We start from the raw sequence: 23,507 nt of genomic DNA on the forward strand, positions 1-23,507 counted from the left end.
CTCAATCCCACATCTTCCTATAGCTACTAGCTTCTACCTTTCCTTTTATAGTAAAACTTTTTGAAATTATCGTCTATACTGAGAGCCTTCATTCCCTCACTTATTCTTTTCTCAACAACTCTGCTGTCATTATTATAGGCAGAATTTGATGGTGTTAATCTCTCCTTTTCCCATTCTTAGATCTTTTGGGTTTCCTGTCAGATCTCCGAGGAGCTCCACGTAGACAGGCTGTCTCAAAAATACTGCTGTCCCTCATGAATCGACTTAAGTAGGCTGGCTTGCTTATGAATCCACTGACATTCTAAAGCAGGCAGAAAGATGGTGGCCATGATATTCTCAAGGATCAGGAGAGAAGTCTAGTCAGGTGACAGGGACAGTGCTGAATGGCATGGCCTTAGTGAGCTCCACTTTCAAGAGACTAGCCATTAGCCTTAAACTCAAGTTTACAGATGCACTACTGTACTGTTCTTAGAAAGGAAAACCATACATTTCTAAACTCATAAGAAATAGGTGTAAAAAACTCAGAAATATCATTTATTTTTGAAGAAAAATATAATGATCATGTATATTCCCTTCACACAGGAAAATCACACAGAGAGTGAAAATATCAGAAAGTTGCTAATGTTGGGTTTAGAACTGATCAAGGAGTTTTATGTATGGTAGACTGCCTAATGGCACCAGGCCTGACAGCCGGCAGTGTCCCCCTACATGAGGAATGACCTCTGAAGGCAACATTTCCAAAGACAAGGGGGCAAGGTACTCTTCTGTCATCCATATTATGTTGTGAAGAAACATCATTTCTTTTTAAATATTCAACCGGTCTGATGCCAAACATTCGTTCTCTAATATAAATATGGAAAAAATGTTAAACAATATATTTTCTTTTTTTTTTAACAACATATTTTCAATATATCAGATACCACATTCATTTTATTTGTTGGCTACTACCTAATGTTTTAGGAAGCTCTTCTGGGTTAGGATAGATTATTCAAAATGTCCTTAAGCAGAGTTCCCCAAAAATCACTGATTGGCTTTTCAAATAAATAGTATCTTTGTTATCAAATAAAAGCATTACTTCTTCTTATTTTTAGGAAAAATAACCTGTTATGAGAGAGCAAATATGTAACTTCTACACGCATGAGATAGAAAACTCTAATTAAAATATTATAGTTATGTTTCTCTACTCGAGTATTAACTGTATTTATATATTAAAAATGAGAAAAACATTCTAATCTCACATGCTTCATGTAATAGTCCCTAGCAAAATGTTCAACTTTACTTTTACTATAAACTGAGAGCTGCTCTCCACTGGAAAAAAAAAAAAAAAGTTTCCTGAGAAGTCCAAAATGTCATTTAAGAATGCCATAACCATTTAAAATTAGTGTTTATCACAGAAAGCCATGCATTCATTATTTATACATGTAGGTGAAGTACGTCTACACAAAGGAGAAGTATGATCCATATGTTTCTGGGAGTAATAAATCTGAAATGATATCCTTTGAAATAAAATGCTTGGTGACCCAGACTTTAAAGTTATGTTCTTATCTGGATCTCTTTGTCACCACTGATTGTTACTCAATTCTTTATAAGGTAGCTTTCTTTCAGTTCACTCTCAGTGATTCTCTCATTTCATTCACTTATTCAGAAGAGCTCAAAGTAGATATTAATAAATATCTGATATTAAAATACTAAATGCCAAATAGGTAATGTTTCACACATAGATAAGTATTGGGTTTGACAAAAAGTTCTATGTTGATACCACATTCAATCAGCCTTCTAAAAACACCCTGGACATTCAGTATTCTTTCAAGAGATTCAACAATAGACAGTGTATTACTCATAAGACTGGATTTAACTACAGTAAGAGGTCTGTATGATTGATGAAAGTAATTGGCAATTTAGAGAGACTATAGTATGATGGTTATGAATACAGGCTTTCTAGAACTTAAAACATGAATTTGACACTGTCTAACTCTAACGCTGTGGGACCAGAGACAAGGTAATACCATCTTTAAGCTTCAGTTTCTTAATGGGAAAAATGGGGATAATATTACCTCTCTTAAAATGACAGTGGGTGTTAGATGAGATAATTCATGTGACATGCTTACCTTGGTACCTGACACAAAATAAATGCATATAATTATAAAAATGGTATATGTGACTTTCCTAGTCCCCTGATACTCCAGCTTCATTGAAATCAGTTATATCATCAATTCAAAATGCTATCAATTCTTCATATGAATTTTTCAATAACAGTACACTTCAAAAATACAGTCTTCCAAAGTGGCCGTTTCTGCGACATAGTTTACAGGACTTAGAGTGATATTCTTAGTCTACTGAGTGGGACTTTTCCAGGTGTCTAGTACCTCACCATGACGTCAAGTTTTAAATACTTTTGAGAAGCTTCAGCACAGCTGCTGGGGGAGATACACTGATGTTGTTAGTCTCCATCTATCATGTCTTGAGACAGTTCAGAATGCCACACTAAGTTCTATATTAAGCTAACCTTTTTCTAAACCACAGTCATGAAATTTGGGGGAGGTGACATTTGACTTTATTACTTGTAAATGACCTTTCTTTGATTCAATTCCCTTTTCCATAGCACACACCCTCTTTCAGAGTTATAAAACAGAAAATGGTTCCCCAGTTCTATCCCTATATGGTTCTCAATTCCCTAGGTTGTAACCATCTGGCTATAAAAATGGGGAAGGTGAAATCCCTGGATTATTTCCTTTACTATCTGTTGGTAATGTGCTTCTCTTATTTTTTTTTTTCGGTCTATACAGGATTGTTTAAGCAAGTGATTAGACTTTGCTTTACTGTGAAAGAATTTTGGTTTATAAAGAGTTGAAGCTTCTCACAAACACTGGGTATGTACTTCCACAAGCTCTTCACAGGATTAAAAAGACAGCATCATACTGCTATTGGCACTAGTTTAACCACCAAATGTTTCCCTTGAGATGCAACCTGTCATCACTCTGCTTTAGAGTATGGATCTCTCTTGCAGAATCCAACCTTTGATATCACAGATCTTTAGACTAATCTGTCCTATTTTCACCTCCCAGTTCCAAAGTCAAATGATTATGTTTGGTTTTCCTTCTGGTCTCTAGCAAAATAAGTTTCTTTTTAATCTCTTACATGTAGCTGCTGAAAACTATTCCAAATTATAGAGTGTTTTTTGCCCTGTAACTAAATTAATGCTCACTAGGCATCTTCTCCTTTGTTATCCTCTTTTGGTAAGTTATGTTTTCAAAAAGTTGAATCATATCTTTTTCATTTCTTGAATTAACACTTTATTGAGGATTCTAATAACTTCTCTGTACTTTTTGTGCTCTAAAATTTTAGGGTTTCTTAGAAGAATGGTCTTCCCAATCTCTTTTAGAGTTGATTTTGACCATCACCACTTGACCCAGCTCAAAGTTCCCTCATTTTTGCATTAATGAAACTCATTTCATCAAATGCTGAACACATCTGCAGTTTGAAAGCAATAATGATGGATTTTAATGACACCTTTAAAAATGTGTGCTTTCATTTTACTCAGGAACCTCTCTGGTCCTCACCCCATTGGTTTAATTCCTGTAATTTATAATTCTCATTTGTGACAGAGATAGCTTATCACCTGCTCTACATCAAAACATGCTCTCTGGAAGAAATCTGATAGTTTTCTATCAACGTGTGAATTTAAGTCATAATGTTACCTTTTTTAGGGACATGGGTATTTGCACAAGAACCTTATCTCTAATTTCAAAGTGATACTCTTAAGAACTGTTAACAGAAACTATTGTTTAAGGTAGTTGGAATTAGAAGACCCTCACCTTGTGGGACTTATAGGCCAGTTGAATAGACCCCAGACTATCAGTGTACTCGGGAAGTAAAGTTTGACAGTATTTATATGCTTAACTTATGAACTGGATTTGGTATCTCAGAATATTTTCTTTGAAAAGGCAGTTCCATTTTTGGCTTTCTTGCTTCTTCATAGTGCCAATCTAGGTCAACAGGAGTAAGTGAGACCATTGTTCCATATCCCGCTTAAAAAGAGAACACTACTTCAAAGACAAGAACAACATCACCTGACAAAAATAAAACAAGTTATCGGTTTTAAAACATTGTGCTTATGTGTGCCTGTTAATCTTAACTTTTTCAGGGATTCAAGTTATTTTAAGGTAACTATTCTGGGTGATTATGTTCTATTTCTAGCATAATAAAGCCATTTAAATAAAAAAATTAATATAGAATTTGTGTCCAAAAATTTCTTGGATTTTAGGAAAGAACTACAATTTTCCAAATTGTCTCCTCCCACCTTCTGCTAAAAGCAAAACTAAAACTTAAAAACATAGAGTGAATTCCTTGAGCAAACAAAAGGTGATTTTATCCAAATTCCTTTAAAGGGTTCTTAGGGCTTTCAAATCTAAAATAGATAAAACAAACTACTCAAAGAAAACAAAACCAATACTCTGTAATGTACCTTTTAGCTACATTGCCTAGTAAAACTTTTCTTTTGCTGATCACACTTAGTGATTACAAAATTAAACCTATTCCATTTATTGATAGTCACCCTGATTCATGAATTGTCAAGGAGTAACAGGAAATAATTTGTTTTTGAAACAGAGGGGTCACGTAAGTGCATTTTATTCCAAATTGCATTTTTATATACAATTTTAGCCAATTTTCATATTTATATTTGCAAAATTAACATATGAACTTTAAAAATATTTATTAATTACATATAATTTTATTTTTAATTTTCATAAAATTTTATTTTATGTACATTTTGCAAATATAACTGTTATCTACCAAGAGGTTCAGACTGTTTGCATGGCTTGCAAGACAGAGCTGACCTGTTAAGGAAATTTCTAATATGACTTATGAGCCAAGATTTGACCAAATTCTTTTTGATATCAGCATGTATCTTTGAAATCCGACCTTTTTTGTCCTTGAAAAATAGAGTTTAATACATGAAAGCTAGCTGAGTATATAATTTCCTCCATATTCATTCGTTTAATAAATGTTTATTGAGTACCAACTTGTGACAAATACTGTGCTACTTCTGAGAAAATAATGATTAACAGGACATAATGACTGCCCTTCAAAAGATCATATCCTAGTGGGAAAGACAGATTTTATTTTAAAACTCAACACATTAATAAAATATTTACAAAGTATGTTATGAAGGAAATATTCAAGGTGCTACGATAGGAGTTGGTGTAGGAGGAGCAGTTTGGGTAGGATGGGACAATCAGAAAGAACCAGCTATATGAAAAATGGCAAGGGTTGAGGGTGTGTTTCCTTCCCACCCCGTCACCTCTTCCCTAAAGTAAAAACTTAACTCTCCAACTGGATACAGTGGCCAAAGAACGTGGTACTCCACTTCCCTGGTGGTATATTTTAAAGCACAGTATAGTTATATACGTACCTTAAAAAAATGTGTACAGTCTATGTCTTCTGGCAAAGACCAGAAATAAATGCACCCTCTAACTACTATCAAAATACTACCCAGATAGGCCAGGCTCGGTGGTTCACGCCTGTAATCCCAGCAATTTGGGAAGCCCAGGCAGGCAGATCACCTGAGGTTAGGAGTTTGAGACTAGCCTGGCCAGTGAAACCCCAACTCTACTAAAAATACAAAAAGTAGGCCGGGTGTGGTGGCAGGTGCCGGTGATTCCAGCTACCCAGGAGACTGAGGCAGGAGAATCGCATGAACCCTGGAAGTGGAGGTTGCAGTGAACCGAGATGGCACCATTGCACTCCAGCCTGGGCAATAGAGCGAGATTCTATTTTTTTTTTTAAGTACAAAAACTAGCCAGGCATGATGGCAACTGCCTATAGTCCCAGCTACTCAAGAAGCTGAGGCAGGTAAATCCCTTCACCCTGGGAGGCGGAGGTTGCAGTGCTGAGATTGCATCACCACACTCCAGCCTGGTGACAGAGTGAGACTCCATCTCAACAAAACCACAAAACTACCCAGAGAAATTCTGAACAAAGTGAATTACTACAGTTTATACAAGGGTTCTTTCCCATGAGTGGATTGCACTGTGAATCTTAGGACTACAGACTCCACAGACATGAAATAAAACCCCCCAAATCTTGGTATGAAAATGTAATCTTGATTTCTCTGGATGAGTTAGATACACCATAATCTGCAAATAAGAAAGGAATGCGGGATGTTAAAAAGAGGGAACCATTTGCCAAGATGGTCTAATTCTCCCAGGTGTTCATGAGATCTTTGTTATTCCAAAATCTGGGATTCATTCATGGGGAGGCAGGGTGACAGAATGTAAAGTGTCTGAAGGCTTAGCCACTAGAGGGAGAAAGTGTGCCTCTGGTGACTAGGGAGCCAATGAAAGTTACCCCTTGAAAAGGACAGGCTTCAAGGAAGCGAAATTAAGCGCTAATAAACCAAGGGCAAGGACTACATCAACTTGGTAACTTTGGGGTACTTGAAGATGTATCTTTTAGATTTCACAATGGATCCTCTTCTACCAAATAATTAAATTGTGTAATCAATCAAAGGCATTTGATCTTAATTTCGATTATCTTTATTTCATATTTTCAAGGATCTCTATAACTCTACAGATTCCTAAACACTTAGGCTGAGTTTTACAATTTATAAAAGTTACGTTATCCTTAATATATTGGGCATTTACATATTATAAACAACATATAGATTTTCTGAGGTAATTTAAGACTAAAATATTTGCTGTCTTTTGGGATGATTAGAATGACATACTGGTTCTTTATTCAGACTTACCCAACTAATTTTAGTTAGATAACTGGCAACCGTTTAAAAATCTGCTTTGCCAACATATAACTCACAGGAACTACAGTTTTTCTTAAAATCATCAAATGATATTGTAAGCCTGAGCCCAAATAATTTCTCTTCAATGAAAATTTGTTAATCTTGTTTGCTGTGTCACACTAACTACCATTTTCTATAGTTAAACAAAAAGAGACTATTGTTACAATTGTTTAATAACACAATGCATGGAAAAAAGCTTTAAGAAGTAATTCATTATAAAAGCTACAGTATCACACAAGTTATATGGTATCCATTATTTAGTGTCGACGTGAATAAATTCCTTCCCTACGTCAACATGCAAAGAAAAGACACTATCCAAAATTACCTACAGAGTGGTGCTTAAGGTACTCTTGATGATTTTTCAATATATTGTTTTTTTCTCAGCAGAAAAAAACCTCAGCAACTATTTCTGGGATTCTTCAAAGGAGTAGGAGGAGAATGGTGCCTATTCCTTCTCTTCCAGCATTGATTTTCTTCACAATCTGTGATATGGTTTCTCAGAAACGCCGTTTGGCAGCCCTGATAATTTCATGTGTTTTCAAACTTAAGCCACCCAGACTACACAGTTCACTATTTTCAGCTCCTTTCATTTTCCTTTTCCCTTTAATTATAGAAGTCTCTATTCCTTTTTTTTTTTTTTTTTTTTGCAAATGTGGTCAAGAAAAATACTAAATGCTACTATTTGTAGAAAGAATATGCATTTGTTTTTCTCTTGACGGTTCACCTAAGGTCTTTCCAAATAAAGAAGCTGTGACTGATAGTGATAGGCAACACTTCAAGGGTAGCAACTTTTTGGACCCTCATCTGTTCCTTTGATTTTGGGGGACGTGGCACAGGCCCCGGGGAAGAAAAAGCAAGTAAATACTTTAATTTTAAATTGCTCTGTTAAAGCACTTTCAAAACAGTAATAGTTGAGCTTCACCTCAGACGTGAATGTCTTTCTCAGTCTATTACCGAGGACCCCTCTTATCCCACTTCATGTCCCGGTCTATGCCATGCGTTTTCCGAAATGGGGCCGCAGGGTCACCGGCGAAGCCCCGTGGGTGGGAGGGCTCCACGCACACTCCCCGACTCCGGCCGGGACGCGGTTCCCGGGCTCCGCGCAGGGCGCCAGAATCGCCGCCCCGCTCCCTTCTCCCGGCCTCCCCACCAATCCCAGTTTGAAAGAAAACTTCACGCGGCCGAAATGAACGTGCCCTCACCGTTCCAAGCCTTCCTTTCCAGCCAGCAGAAAACGTGAGATTTATTATGACACGGGAAGGGGGACTGGGGGTCGTCGTGGCACACTCGGGAAGCGGGTTACCTGGGCCCCCGTCAGAGGCGGGGTCCGCCGTCCGCGGACCTACGGGCTGGGGGCGACGCGGCCAGGCGCGCGGGTGGGCGCGAGAGATTGCGCCCGTCGCGAAGCAGCCGGGGCAGCACTTGTCCTGTAATCGATTGCCGAGCGCGCCGAGCGGCTGAGCGCGCAGACACGCGCACACGCGCCCGCCAGCCCGCGCGCGCGCACACAAACGCTCTCATACACACACGCACAGGCGCTCCGGCCCTGCACACGCGCACGCGCGCGCACGCACGTCCGCCCGCCCGCGCCCGGGGCTCCGCCGCCCGCCGCCCGCCGCCCGCCAGCCGCCGCCGCCGCCGCCGCCGCCAGCCCGCCCTCCGCCCGCGGGCGTCTGCGCGAGCCCGGCCGGCGGGGGAGATGTGCTCGGGCTCCACCGGATCGGTTTCTCGGGGTTTGACCAGCTGTCCCGGGCTAACCCTGCTCCTCGCTGAAGATGGAGGAAGTAAAAACAGGATTACCCTTAGCTACAGATCCACTGCCTTAGTTTCCACCACCAACTGCAGTGCACAAACACACGTTAGGCACAGGAAAGAAAGAAAGACAGAGGACACATTAACAGTAAACACAAACAAAAGGGTGATGGGATTATTTTACTGCATGCACTGCTGAGGTAAATCTCCGCTTGGCTTTTGCGTGGTGAAGAACAGCTCTTGTTTTATTTGTCTTCTGATTCATAGATTATATATAAATATGTGTATGATTTTCAAAGGGGGGAGTGTTTTCAAAGTTAAGTGTAATTATATAGGATCTCGTTTTGCACTGTGATGTGATCAAATGACTTGTTGCTGTTAACCAGTAATAATAATAATGTAGGTATTTTTCTCTGGGATGGATGGATTGTGGTTCTGATTAGGGTAATGATTTTTGTAAAGGACGCTCAGGGAATCGGGTTGAAAATGATGTCCTCTGCCTTAATTTATCGTCCCCTCCTTGTAATCTGTTTCTGGGATGTTAATCGATTAATCAGTTCTCATCTCTATAGTTGTCATGAATTTGGACTTGTTTTGCTTTGTTTTAACTTGAATTCCAAGAACAAATATTGGGTAAACTGGAATAAATTGCAGCTGTCCAGATAGAAGGTAATATCCAGATCCTGTTGGAATTAAAAAAAAAAAAAAAAAAAAAAAAAAAAACCTGGTATGACACATATACAAAGGCAGCAGTTAAATCACTTTGACAGGTTCTAGTATGGGCGAAAGAGATGGAATTAAGATTTAATTTTTTTTCTTTTTTGCCAAGGGCCAAAACCAGTCCTGTGAAGTTGGCCTAGGTTCCTAGCTGGGTTCTGCCTGACTGTCCCTCCCCTCTACCCGCCCCCCCCCTTTTCTTTCAGTTTTCTTGTCTTAGCTTTTGGTCGATTCTTAAGGAACCGGTGGATCAAGTTTTTTCTCTTGTTAATCGCATTGCTATAGCACTGACTGACCTCTCTCTCTCTCTCTCTTTTTTTTCCTCTTTCCTGAAAGTACGTGGTGCCATTCCTGAGTGACTTTTCCTACTAGACCATCCCAAAGGGACGAGGGGGAGGGGTGGAAGTAGGAGGAGGAGGAGGACGAGGAGGAGGAGGAGGAGAAGGGGGGTGTTCCTTCTCTCTCATTTCTTGGTTTTGTTTATCAGCCGATCTGTTTGCTGGATTTGGGCTTGGAATGACCCACCTGTAAAGTGCTTTTCCTTCCTCCTCCCCTTGAACTCTGCAGGGGGCTTGGCTTGGAGGGGGCAAGGGAGGGAAAGAGAGAAGGGGGAAACACAAAAAACTTCTTTCTTTCTCCCTCCGTTTATCTTCAGCCCGACATTGTCACCTCCTCTTTGAGGGGTTAGAAGAAGCTGAGATCTCCCGACAGAGCTGGAAATGGTGATGAATCTTTTTTAATCAAAGGACAATTTCTTTTGTATGTACATTTCGTTTCTCTTTCTCCTTTTTCTTTTTCTTTCTTTCCTTCTCTGAGGGTTAATAACCATTTCATTGATGGGGCAGCCTTCTTTCGCTTCTCCCTGACGTTTCTTTCTTTTTAATATGTGTGTGTTAAATGTGTACATTTTTAAAGAGATAAGCTCATTTGTAAAATATCCGAAGAAACTGCTCCCCTTTTAAAGTTTACGGATCTCTTTCTTTAAAGCCTTATGTAATCATAATTTAAAAGAATGTGATAACAGTACAGCAGGTTGAAATTTAAGTGCTATGTAGTGAGTGAGTTGGGAATTTGATCTGATTATTCCATAAAGAAAGAAAGAAAAGTTTTTTTGGGGGGGGATAAAGGGAGGGTGGTGGTGAAGAAGGGGAGGGGAGGGAGAAGGGAAGTGGTTTTGGAGACAAGAAGTGAAGCTGCCTGTTTTCCAGTAAGTAATGGAGAAATTCCAGGAGCCAGGGCTAAATATACTTGGCGATCAATACAGAAATGGCTCATTGTGAATAATTTAGCTGCTGGTGCAGTGAGAGTTTTGAAACTAAAGGCAAAAAGGACCAAGGCCAAAGGGGTGGGGGGCGGGGAAAGTAAAAATCTTCTCAGGACTTGTCAATTCTTAAACTTTTTTCCCCCCACAGAATACAGTTAGATTATTGATCTTCTCATTATGTGAATCAAAGCTAGGGGGTGTCATCTCATATAGTTTACTTTTGTTTCTGAGAATTAAGTTCTGTTTTGTGTCATTTGTGCATGAGAATAATTGCCCAAAGTTTTTTTTTTTTTTTTTAATGATTCCCTCCAGCACAACCAAAGTTTATGAAATTTTCAAAATCAGAATGTATTAAGTAGGCTTGGCATTTGTATCCAAGCATGGTCTGGCAGGAAATTAAGATTACATTGAACAGGTGCTTACAGAGAACTTGGGGTAGGCTAAAATGTCAATACAAGTCAGGGAGTTGGCCAACTGCTGTAGAAATCTTCAAGACACCGTTGGGCACTAAGTTTTTTGTTTTATTTTCTTATGTTTGTTTGTCCTCCCCCTCCCTATTAGAACATGATGAACCAACTTGCAACAATTGTGAATAGAGCTATCTGTATACTGGGGAAATCCTCAAACTGCAGTGTGATTGTGGGAAGTAGTGAATGATAAAATACTTAAATCCCAGTTAAAGCTGACACATTTGAGGTGTACCTCCTATTTTTTTCTTTAAACTCAGTAAGTTTTGATCAAGAGAGTCATTTATTTTTTGCTCTAGCCCATCTCACAGCACACTTATCTTTCCTATCCTATCTCCAGCAGGAATCAGATCATTTGCAGAAAGAGTTCAGTGACTTGCAAATGAGCACATACAGTAGTACACTGTAGTATGTTTCTGGGCACAGGTTGCAGCAGCAACATGGACTAACTGCTTGAAGCATCAAATAAATAAAGAATTTAATGGTAGATACTGAAAGGAATCATTGTATTAAGGATATAATCTTTTGTTTTGCAGCATTGCACTTTGACTATGGAAACAGAGGCTATTGATGGCTATATAACGTGTAAGTATTTGTTTTCATTAATTTGTTATTGGTAATAAAGTTACCTTTGTATTACCTGTGTTTTAATTCCTGGATTACAAAACTTTATTAAGAATTCTGCATTCTTTTTTTCTATCTGTTCACTATTTTACCTTTGAATGAGTTTGAGAAAATAACAGCACAGAAGTGAAATAAGAAGAAAATATAGAAATATACTAAGTTAAGTAGTATACTTAATAGTAGCTAGCAGATTAACACTTTCCTACTTTTTAAAATTTACTTTATTGTAAGTTTAGAATAGGTCAGGTTACATGTACGTCTACTAATATGGTGTGTACTAAATATTTACTACAATGTAACCTAATTTTTATTATGTGAAAGAGAATTAGCTTTCCTAACTTGACATTTCTATAGCTACCTGTCTTTTCCACCTTCTCTCTGATAGCCAGCATTTTGGAAAATGCTCATTATAAATGCTCTGTGCTTAATAATTAAATAAGATTTTAAAATAAAAGTCATTTTTTTTAACTGAAAGATACTTTAGAAATCAGCAACTTCATAAGAGTATTGAGATAAAGTTTTGTTGATTTTTTTATTGTGGGTTGATTATGGCTTTCATCATTTCATTCAACTGTATTTCTAAATAATATTTCCTTATAGTTTCTTTTAAGGGAAAAATGTATTACCTTACAGTTTGAAGGCCATGCATGCCATTGGGTGTATAAAGCAGTTAGTAATTACATTTTGTGTGACATTGAATAGAAACCAAAAGATTTTATTTTGTGAAAGCAGGTGACAATGAGCTTTCACCCGAAAGGGAGCACTCCACTATGGCAATTGACCTCACCTCAAGCACACCCAATGGACAGCATGCCTCACCAAGTCACATGACAAGCAGTAAGTCTTCATTTTATGATTTTTTTTTTCTATTTCTCCAGCAACAGACTTGAATTTGTTAGGTGTGTGGGGTCCTCTCACGTTGTGGTATAGCTACGGTTATAGATTTTGCTAAAGAAAGAACAACACAGATTTATTCCTGTTCATTCTAGTATTATAAAACATGAGCCTGCTTACTAGTCTGAACTATCCCAAGGTGGCATTTGGGAGCTGGTGCTTACCTGTATCAGGTAAGAAAGGTTAGAATTTGCTTGTTATTGTTTTGACTTGCCAGGTTTATGACTGGATTTTTTTGTTGTTATTGTTGGATAAAAAATGTGGAAATATCAGTTCCAAAGGACTCTTCACAGTTAAAAAATAAAATAATTTTATATTGCCTTGGTAGAAAGCTAACCGTCAGTAGTAGTATTACAGTGTTACTTGCTTTAAAAAAATGTGAAAGTTTCTTCTCTAAAGCATTGGAAATGAAGCGTAATTGAAAATTTATAGAACTTATTTATATCCATTTCTCTAACGAAGATGAAAGCATTTTGTCCAGAGAAGAACTGATAAAATTTGGAAAAGTGTTTTGAACTTGTAGGAAAAGACAGTTTTGGCGACTATTTTTGATAAAGGGTTGTTTATTGATACATTGTATTGATAATGTATTGATACATTGTTTTCATGTATAAGAAAACAACTTACATGCTGTCAGTGACAGAAGACAAAATACTTTATTAAGAATATGATTTTTTTCTTAATTACAATGTTTTATCAGTTTAGTTATCAAGTGCAAGTGCTTTATTACTCTTACTCAAAAGTAATTTGAAATATTTTTTTCTTCGCACTTTCAATTTATATTTTATTCTTATATATTATAGAAAGAACATTGTACTTATATGTAAATATAATTAAATTTACAAGTTTTCTGTCTTGGCAATATGTGAAGGAAAGGCATTTTCTTTCCATTTTTTCCTCCCTGAAGATTTAATAACTAAGAGAAGTGAATCATCTACTTAATTATGAGCATATTTGTAAGCTCATTCTGAGTATCCAGAGAGAGCAACTTTTTCGTTTTAGTTCTCTCTAAAGCTCTTGAAACTTTAAGTTATTATAAAGCTACAAGCTTAATAATTAGGAAAGACTACTGAATTATAAGGATTCATATAGAATACTATTGAATACATTTTGCAATTTATTAACTTTAAGTAATTTTAGTTATTGACTTGAAATTATGATTAAATTATTTGAGTTTGCTTTATTTAAAAGTTGTAGTTATTTTAAGTAATGAGGAGGATTTAAGAAGCAGTCCTTATAATTTCTTTATCGTTTAGAAAGAAAAAGTTAGTAAAGTTAATGAGTGAATGTATACTAAATTATCATGCTAATCTCATAATGAATCTTTTGCATTCTTTTTTTTTTTTGCTAGTTTATATGATAAAAACTAAACTATGACTATAATTTAGGCAATAGAGTTTTTACATTTCAATATACTAGTTTTTTGGTATAATATATTTTTATTTCTCAGATAACTCACATGATTTCCTAAAGAGTAAAAAGAGATTAATATGTAGTTTCTGTTAGATAGCTATTGGCTTTAGAAACATTGCATGTATAGGGTAGGGAGTAACTGTTAATCAGAAACTTGACTGTCATCCCCTAGACACAATCAGAGGAAAATGCTTGTCAATTGGTTAACTGGCTGCTTTATTTGTGAATTTGATTCTGGTTTTGCTTCAGAAAGGCAGTTCACTCATCTTTTTAAATAAACATTGCAAAGTGTAGGCATGCAATTTGAACAAATAAGAACTGTGCTTTTGACATTTGAGCTTTTCTCACCCAACAACAGTAAACTTATGTTTGGTAGAGAGTTTTTTTACTTACTAGCCTGTGGCAATTCCATGTTAGTACAGTTTTTGGCTAAGCTGCACATGTTTTCAGGTTCTTTTCCAAAGAGTTGCAGGTTAAATATTTTGGCTCTCACTTCAGAGCTGTCTCTTGCATCCTTTATGTAGCCTCTATTTACAGTATCTAGGTTACCCACTTAGGTGTTAGATGGAGAAGATACCCATTTTTCCTCTCTGTTAGATCTAGGAGAATATCAGCATTTTAGATTGCCAAAGCAAATAGTGATAGAGAGGGACTCTTGTCTATTAAGTAGAACAAGAGACCTAGAATTGGTCACTCTGATGTTTTTTCGTGACTTAGAATAATTTTTGTGTGCATCTGGCCTGTCAGATCACTTGTGTCTGAGATCACTGGTTTTCCTAAATCCCTTTACATTCATTGTTGACTTTGTTAAATGAAAAGAACTTATTTATTTTCTGCATTTTTTAATATCTTCATATATACTTCCTGGAGGGTGGCTGTTTCCAAAAACAGAACTGCAATTTTGATTGAAAGTGTTAAAGCTAAAAGTAAATGTGAAAACCTTTAAGATAATTTCTAGTAACAGGAAGGAGAGGATGGGAGTATATGTGTAAGGAAGAAAAAAGTTATTTTTAAACAGTTTAAAAAAATAGAATAAGTAAAATATATATTTTTTAATAAAACAGCTAACATTCTGGCCAGAAAAATTATCAATAAGGCATGAGAACTCACTTATTTTGGCTTTAGGAAGGTAGTCAGTACTACTGTAAGATCCCAGCATTTGTTTAAGCTGTTTGGTGACTATTCTAAGATGAAGGGTTTCTGTGCAACTTGCTGCCAGCTATTGTATAAAAATAATGACAGCAGCTATCATTATTTGACAGTGCTAGAAAAGAGCACTGGCGACTTGGGAGAGAACTAAAAATGTTATATTATAATGCCTGACAGTTTGGGGTTTTTTAATTTAGCATGTAAGATAAACTTAAGAAGAAGTAAGAGGTATTAGTGATCCTAACATTTTATAATGACTACTTCCTATGGTTTTGAATGAATTTTCTTAGAGAACTTTAAACTTTTTCTTCTGAAATAGGATCTCTTTGATAAGAAGATGGGCATTGTTGTCTGAGATCATTAGTGTGCATATTGAGTCTGCTGACAATCTTTGGTGTCAGGGATGACAGTATATGCCTTGATGGCTACTGGAAATAGACAGTGTTAAAGTGATTTTGAAAATACAATCTGGGAGTTAAGAATCTGAGACAGACATCTCAGAACAATATAGAAATAATCCATATTGTATTTCGGCCCATCAGATGAAAAACTTACTTTGTGATTCCTTCTGTTTCTTGGTTAGCCCGTTTTCAGTTCTTGTATAGTTGTTGAGTATTGGTTTCAGACCGTTCTATACTGGCAGCTATTTTGAAAATTGCTTGAAGTTCAACATTTTAAAATTAATTTTATTTTTCTTATCTATTTTTTATGTTTATGTATAAGTTTACCTTGCAGGTAGTTACTTAAATGGTTACATCATGATGCAAAATTTGTTTCTATTACTTTAAAGCTCTTAAGTGGATCAACTGTACAGTCAATGCTATTTATCAGTCTGATGGCCAGGTGGCATGTATGGAATCGGAAGAAGTAGTAAGTCTAGTTTTACAAGGCTCTGACCAATAATCAGGTCAGGGAATCTAGTTTTTTCTTTTCAGAGTGCTTCACATTAACTTTTTTCTCAGCTAGTTTCCATTTTTAGAATCTAGTGAAGCAGAAGTATATTATGATCTCTATTTTTCATATGTGGAAATTGAGACTTGAAATCAATTTGCCTCTTAGAGAACTTAGCAGAAAGATGAAGTTATCAGGATTGGGACATAAAATTATGATATTACCTTGTAGGTTAGTTAGATAATCGCTAGCTCTACAATGTCACCTTCTCAGGGTGTCTGCTGTGTCCAATGCTGGCCCATATTTTTGCGACAAAAACAATATTTCAGAAACAGAAGAGTGTTATTATGAGGGTGGAGTGATATCAGATAATCTTTTCAAGAGAGTGTTCTAATGCACTTTTTGAAATAGAGCCTATATTATGGGACTCACCAGCTTTCCGAGTTGTCTTCTGTAGCTTAGTTTGGCAGTCACCCTTGGTTGGATTTCTGTAAGACACACCCTAATATAACACCAGATGGGCTTGATGTAAAATCTTGCTGTTTTAAGTCACGGTACTTAAGTTTGTGTATATACCCAATGTACTTTACATTTAGTTCTTATTTATTAGGGAATTAAGTAGAAATAGTTCTGATTTAACTTGTTTGCAGCAATCAGAGATAAGTGTTATAACTATGTACCAAAAAAGAAAAAAAAGGGGGGGAAAAGGAAAGTAAAGGAGGTATATATTTGTTGGTAAATAAAAGCAAAAGTGCTGTAATTTTTTCTTTGCACTTCATTCCACTCCCAACTCCCCGTCTTTTTAGGCTGCTTTGTATGTGAATTAAAGTCTGTTTTCAAAAAACAAAACAACTTACAGTGGAAAGATTATCCTTGTTGTCTCTATCTTTGTTTAAAATCTGTCTTTTCTGTTGGAAGTACCTTTTTGAAAAAAAAATATAACGTCATTGATTATGTTCTCTTTGGGAGTCTTCCTGTAAGCTGTAGTGAATTTTCATCTCTGGGTTCCATGCTCTTCTCTCCTAACTTTTGATATATTGATATATTTTGAATATTCACCTATTTTTATCATACCTGGAAATATCAATAGCACGGTTCCAGTCCTAAAATGAGATAGAATATGTTGTTTTTCTTTACTTTTTGCTTTATGTCTGTTTATGTCAAATGTATTCATTGACCTGTTAATATTTTCTTTTTGTGAATTAATTGAGACTCAGTATATCTCTGCTTTGATATAGGTAAGGATTATTTAGGAACGGTTTCCTTTATTATAAATGTTATAATCACCACTGGAATGAGAGAAGGTAGAGGGGCATCCCATTCTTTATTGAGTGCACTTAGTATACTAGATGCTTTTCTTATCATTTCACTTTGTCTCCACATCAATTCTGTGAGGTAGGCAAGTAATTACTCCATTTTATAACACTTAAAACTGAGGCTCAGAAGCAGTAGACTGTGAGTGGTTAAAAATATGGGCTTTGCAATTATGCTGGCCTGGGTTAAAATTCCTGCTTTGCTCTGTGACCTTGGGCATGTCACTTCACATCTCTGAGCTCCAGTTTCCTTATCTGTAGGATGGGGATAAGCAATGCCTACCTCAATGGGCTGTTGTGAGGTTTCAATAAGGCAATATATGCAAAATGCTTAGCACAACTTCTGGCACATGCTAAGACACAATAAATAATCACTGCTGCTATTACTCAGAGCAGTCAAGTTACTTTTTCATGGACCTATGACTCATAAGAAAAAGAGTTTGTTTTCAAGTCCAAATCTATTTGAAATCTGGGTCTTTTGTTCTTTCCTGTTTATTACACAGGTCCAGGGAAGAGAGATAGGGATTTCTGACAGTTTAGGGTAAGAATTGAAGCAGGACTCCTCCGTTATTTAAAGCGTCTATGAAGATTTTGGTTAAGAAAGTAGAGTTTGTCTATATGTCAGAATTGAAGAATTTCGGGGAGGGTCGTGCTCTACATTCCTGAGTATAGTTTTGTGGTTTTGATTATATGTAAAGCAAATCACTGCATATTATTGGTGATCCAGATATACCAGTCATTACAAATGATAAAAGGAAAAAATTCTCTCGAAAGAGTAACCTATTCCTGTGGAGAATCAATTATTACAGAATCCTCATCTAAAATTTAACCTCATTTGACGTTTCTGGTAGTACCATCAATTCTCACTTGATGATTCCTGATAAAATTGTTGCTTTAATTGTCGATTGTGCACTCGAGTATAGTAGTTTAGGTGTTTCAAATTTAAGTAGGTTTAAAATGCAATTATTAATTGTAAGCATTTGACATTTTTCTGTTCAATTGTAGTTGATCAATAAATATTTGTGAGATTCTTCATATGTACCAGGTATTGTAAGGTGAATCCAAAGGTGAATAAATAGTATGTCCTTTTCCTCCAGGAACTCATATTCTGGTAGGACAGATAGACATTAAATAGGGCATTTTCCTGTAGTAAGCTTAGTGTCTTGATTATTATAGGGGATGAGAGATGGTGCTAATTTGGAAAGATGTTTTTAGATGTTTTAAAGATGTTTTTAATTTAGACTGCTTGAGCTGAGACTTATTAAATGAATAGTATTTAGGGGAGAAATGGAAGGCCTTTTCAATAAATGATGTACCCACAATAAGAGGTGAGAAATAGCATGCAGTATTCTGGGAAATAAAAGCAAATTGGTATTTCTAGACTGTAAACTTGGAGTCTAAGAATTTGAGCCGAGGAACGACTTTGGAGAGTTAATCAAGGCAGAATAATGGAATATCTTGTATGAGGGTAAACCTGACTTTCATTTTCATGGAAGTCAATGGTTTTAACAAAGTTGGTGACTTCAGTCTTTTTTGACTGACGTGGATCTATTTCACTACAGTGTGGAGAAAAAGATTGTGGATGGGGACAGCCTATAGGCAGCTGCATCTTTAACAGTCTGTTTCAATGATTGACTGAGAAGTCATGAGAGCTAGCAGTAGTGGGATAAAAAGGAAGGAGAAGGATCTAAGTAATATTTAGCAGCTTAAAATAGACAGTACTTGGGTAGTAGAATTAAGGAGAGAAGAGAGTCAGCCTCTATATTACTGGATAGATGGTAGTACGTTCTGTCAGTGAAGATAGCAAATACTGGAACAGGTTTCCTAGAAAAGATTTAGCTTAATTCAGTTCTGATTTGAATCATCTGTAGGGTACAGTTTGGGAGGGGGATAGCATTTAGTCACATGGTTATAGACTGAAGTATGAATTTTCCTAATTAGTAAAAACTAGTATTACCCCATGGTTTGGTTACTATTCTGCCCGAATAACTTTAGCAATAGTTTAATACCATATTTTAAAAACATTATGTCTAAGTAATTCTCAGTATTTGATCAGTGGCCTTATTTCCTCAATTGCCCATTAAATCAAAATTCTGTATTGAATTGTATGTGTACAGCTCCAATAAACTCTTTGCTTAATGGAATCCTTCTATGCTAGTCTCAGAAGTTGAATTAATTGACTTACTGATTTTTGGACAAAAAGCTCTTCAGGCCGGGCGCGGTGGCTCAAGCCTGTAATCCCAGCACTTTGGGAGGCCGAGACGGGTGGATCACGAGGTCAAGAGATCGAGACCGTTCTGGTCAACATGGTGAAACCCCGTCTCTACTAATACAAAAAATTAGCTGGGCATGGTGGCGCGTGCCTGTAATCCCAGCTACTCAGGAGGCTGAGGCAGGAGAATTGCCTGAACCCAGGAGGCGGAGGTTGCGGTGAGCCGTGATCGCGCCATTGCACTCCAGCCTGGGTAACGAGCGAAACTTCGCCTCAAAAAAAAAAAAAAAAAAAAAAAAAGCTCTTCAACATTTTGTGGTATATCTAATATCATAACTTCTATGTTTTTTAAAAAAATCATAAGACAAATGCATGCCATATACTCTAGTGCCTCTTCTCTAATGATTTGTCTTTATTCTGTAACTTGTTTCTTTATAAATAAATATGTTACTGAAAATATCATATACTTATTACAGATTGTTAGCTAAATAGTAGTCAGTTCTTCCACATTAATAGCTAAGGATTTAATATTCCTTACCAGAGCCTTTTTGAAGACTTTTAGTTAAATATGCAGATACAATATATATTATTTTAAAATGATTTTGTATGTAATTAATTTTTAAAAAAATATAACATTATGCCCCTTGGGATTAGGTTACCTGGAGGGGATAGTATAGCATATATCTTAATTAACATACGTATTCTAAAATATTTATTATAGAATTTCATCTTAAAAATGTAAGCACTGATTACCTAAGACACCATAGAATTCCAAATGAATGTTAATGCTAGAAACAGTTCTTCTGAGATTTCCTGTATGTGGAGATTCAGAACTCTCTAGAGAGATATTTTTCATCTTTTGATCATTGATCCAGCATACATTTATTAAGCACTTACTGTGTATGATGCGCTGCTGGTGCTGGGGCTCAAAAAATATGTTTGAGGTGTTTTTCAGAGAAGGATGTTATCTTAAAGGGTTCAAATAAATTGATATTTTTTGTGAGATCATAATACTGCTTATTACATTTAGAAGTAAATGAGTGTGATGTGCTAACCATAACTTGTATCCATTATAGATTAATGAGCTGCTTCTCACCTTTTACCTCTCACGTGTATAAATTTGAGGAGGTACAGTGAAACAGACAAAAAGGCAACCAGCCACCTAGATCAGTTCTTACAGGATAGTATTGCCCCACAAAATTATTTATAATGCAGGATTTGGTACTCATACTTGCAAGTTCTGAAACTAGATTTTTGGCACACTTAGAATGAATCTGTATCTCAAAGTTGACTGACATTAAACAAGTTTATGAAATTGATATTTAAAATCAGATTGCCAATTTATGTTTAGATGTTAACTAAAAATAAAACACACACACACACACCCCTCCCCCAACCAACAAACATAGGAGCTGTATCACTCTAGTTGGCCTGACCAGATCATTTTGTTCTTGTGAACTGACCTATATGGGTAATCAGTAAAGGTCATTTGGTGAGCAAGGAATCTGAACAAAGGGAGTTAGTTATATAATTCAAATGTTTAATGGCATCAGACTAAGAGAGCCTAATATATTCAGCATCACAATAGAGATGGTGTTGCCATTAGGATAATTATGGTTGAAGTCCTTTGTCCAATTCCTTCTCCTTTGAATGTACATGGATTTAGATTCCCTAGATCTATGTTCAACCAAAATACTTCTGAGAGTCATTCCCTCCCACCCTTGGCTTCCTTGGCTAAATCCTCTAGATTGAGTCTTTAACCTGTATTAATATATACAATCAGGTTATGACCAGTTTTTTTCTGGCCTGGGATCCATTCATTTTCTTTAATGTGATTTATATTTCTGCTTTACTTTGTAAAATGTTGATTTTATAGCCTAACTCTATGAAGACAATCTTATAATGCCCATAAAGGATACTTCCTTCAACTACTACTGCCATAAATTCAAACTTCCATTCACACAAATCTCAATAGCTGATGTGGTCAGCAGTTTAAAAGTTTTTAATACCTATTTTAGATGAAGACGGAAAATAGCACTGCCACCTGAGAAAGATACCTTAAGTTAGCTGGTGATATAGAGGCACTTCCAGTTTATAGGTCAGAAGGAAAAAAACACCAAACCAGTGTCATGAAATTATTGAAGCGATCTGACTGCAGCAAATGAGATTTTATAGCAAATGGTTGTATTACATGTTACTTAGTAGGAAAGCTGTCTTAGTCACTGAGTGTGAATTAAGTGACTTTTCAAAGCATATAGGTTTATTTGGGGGTCACACATTGATTATAGAGAAATTAATCAGATTTTCCAGATGTGAATCTTTGAGGAAAATGGTCATACCTCTTCATCCCCAGCATATGCATTGTACACATTGTAGGAACCCAGTAAATATTTGTTGAATGAAAGAACTACTTAAGATTAGCATATTACATATGTCTATTTAAATAATATGCTTCTGACCTACTTGAAAAAATTTGGAAACTTGATTTCTTAGTTGTTGAAATAATCCAAAATCTTAATTTACTTGTGTTTAATCTTAATTCTCTGTTTGGGTATGCATTATTTTTATAATGTCTCACTCTAAAAAAGATTTTGTAATCTTCAAATTGGTCTCAAAAGCTGATCTCTAAGTTTCTAAACAGCTCTTATGTTTATGTTTTCTGATTTTATACAACTATGTTCAGTGGAATCCACATTAATGTTAATGGAGATGTTTCCATGACAACACCATCATCATCTTCATTACTACTATTAATATATTAATATAGCACATTTAGGGTTACAGATTTAATTCCATATACTTATAATTTTAAAGCCAGTTCTCTATCACTTATTTAAACTGCTTTTAGTAGCATGTACAAGATGGAATGCTTCAATTAGCTTTTCTTATGCACTCCAGATATTTTGATGAGTGTATAATTAATCAGTGTGAAGTCACGTTCTAATAAATTAACATTCTGGGTGTCTACACTTTTGACGTTTTTGTCATTGCTCTCATTATCATTGAAGCTGTAGTTCTCCTTACACTTCACTATGTCAGCTCTACCTACTTCTTACTAAGACATCAACATGCAGGGCTTGATCATATTTTGAAGTGCTAGGGTACTACGTTACTCTGTTTCAGCTGAATTAACAGTGAGAATTTCTGGTTGAGTTCTAAAGGGGCATAATTTCTTCTATAGGTATATAAAACATTTCTGCTATGGCCATTTTCCTAAATATCCTTGTTTTGTTGTTTAAAAATGTACATTTTAACAAGTAATGTTTACATACAGAAATATCTTATAAGTCTTCTAATCAGACTCATGCCAATACACTTATTATTCCGATGGTCTGAATATCCTTGTTTTATTGTTTAAAAATATACATTTTAACAAGTAATATTTACATGTGGAAATATCTTAGAAGTCTTCTAATCAGACTTATGCTATTATGCTTATATTCAGATGGTCTGAGTAGATCACTTTGTTTTCAATACATCTGTTACTTTTTAGACTGAAAAGTGGGATTTCTATAGTTTTTAGGGCTGAGGATGTATGTTTAATTCCTGATTGTAAAAGTTCTGTCTATTTCTATTAGAAATGCTTGATCAGATCACCCATGTATTATCCAAAGCTTGAAAATTAAGCTATTTAATAATTTTTAGGTACTAAAAGTAGGCAGTACCTAATCATTTCTGTGTACTGCTTTAAAATGACTAACACCTTAAAAACACTGACTTGAATGTAGTATTTGGAAATATAAAATGACTTATATTATATTATTACATTTTTGAAAATGATTTCAAGGCAGCAATGGTTTGTGTCTGAACATAACTGAGAACTATAAAAAGAAATATGAGATTTTTATGTGAGTCTGCTGTTTTTAAGTTCTCAAAGCGTGAATTTACACACTGCCATCTGTGTGAATTATGACACATTAATGACCTAATGATAGTTTTAGATTTAATTATTTTGAAACAAAAACAAACAAAAAAGAAACAGCCCCATACCTCAACAAAACACGGTTTAAAATAA

At 35.9% G+C, this 23,507-nt stretch overlaps 1 protein-coding gene across 13 annotated transcripts in view; it reads left to right on the forward strand.

Moving 5' to 3' along the window:
- Positions 1–8,517: 8,517 nt before the first annotated feature.
- The window catches only part of IKZF2 (IKAROS family zinc finger 2), a 159,725-nt gene continuing 144,735 nt past the window's right edge, over positions 8,518–23,507 (forward strand). For 2 of the 13 annotated variants that reach the window (XM_021667007.2, XM_012446296.3), the window contains exons 1-4: positions 8,519–8,748; positions 9,921–10,024; positions 11,533–11,581; positions 12,353–12,457. In XM_021667007.2, the coding sequence (XP_021522682.1) occupies positions 11,548–11,581; positions 12,353–12,457 (139 nt within the window). In that variant the 5' untranslated portion in view covers positions 8,519–8,748; positions 9,921–10,024; positions 11,533–11,547. The other 11 variants (XM_064373033.1, XM_064373036.1, XM_012446293.3 and 8 more) reach the window with 9 other exon arrangements.

Source organism: Aotus nancymaae, unplaced genomic scaffold (genome assembly GCF_030222135.1).
Source record: "Aotus nancymaae isolate 86718 unplaced genomic scaffold, 86718_ANA_hifiasm-v0.15.2.pri h1tg000008l, whole genome shotgun sequence".
NCBI classification, from domain to species: domain Eukaryota; kingdom Metazoa; phylum Chordata; class Mammalia; order Primates; family Aotidae; genus Aotus; species Aotus nancymaae.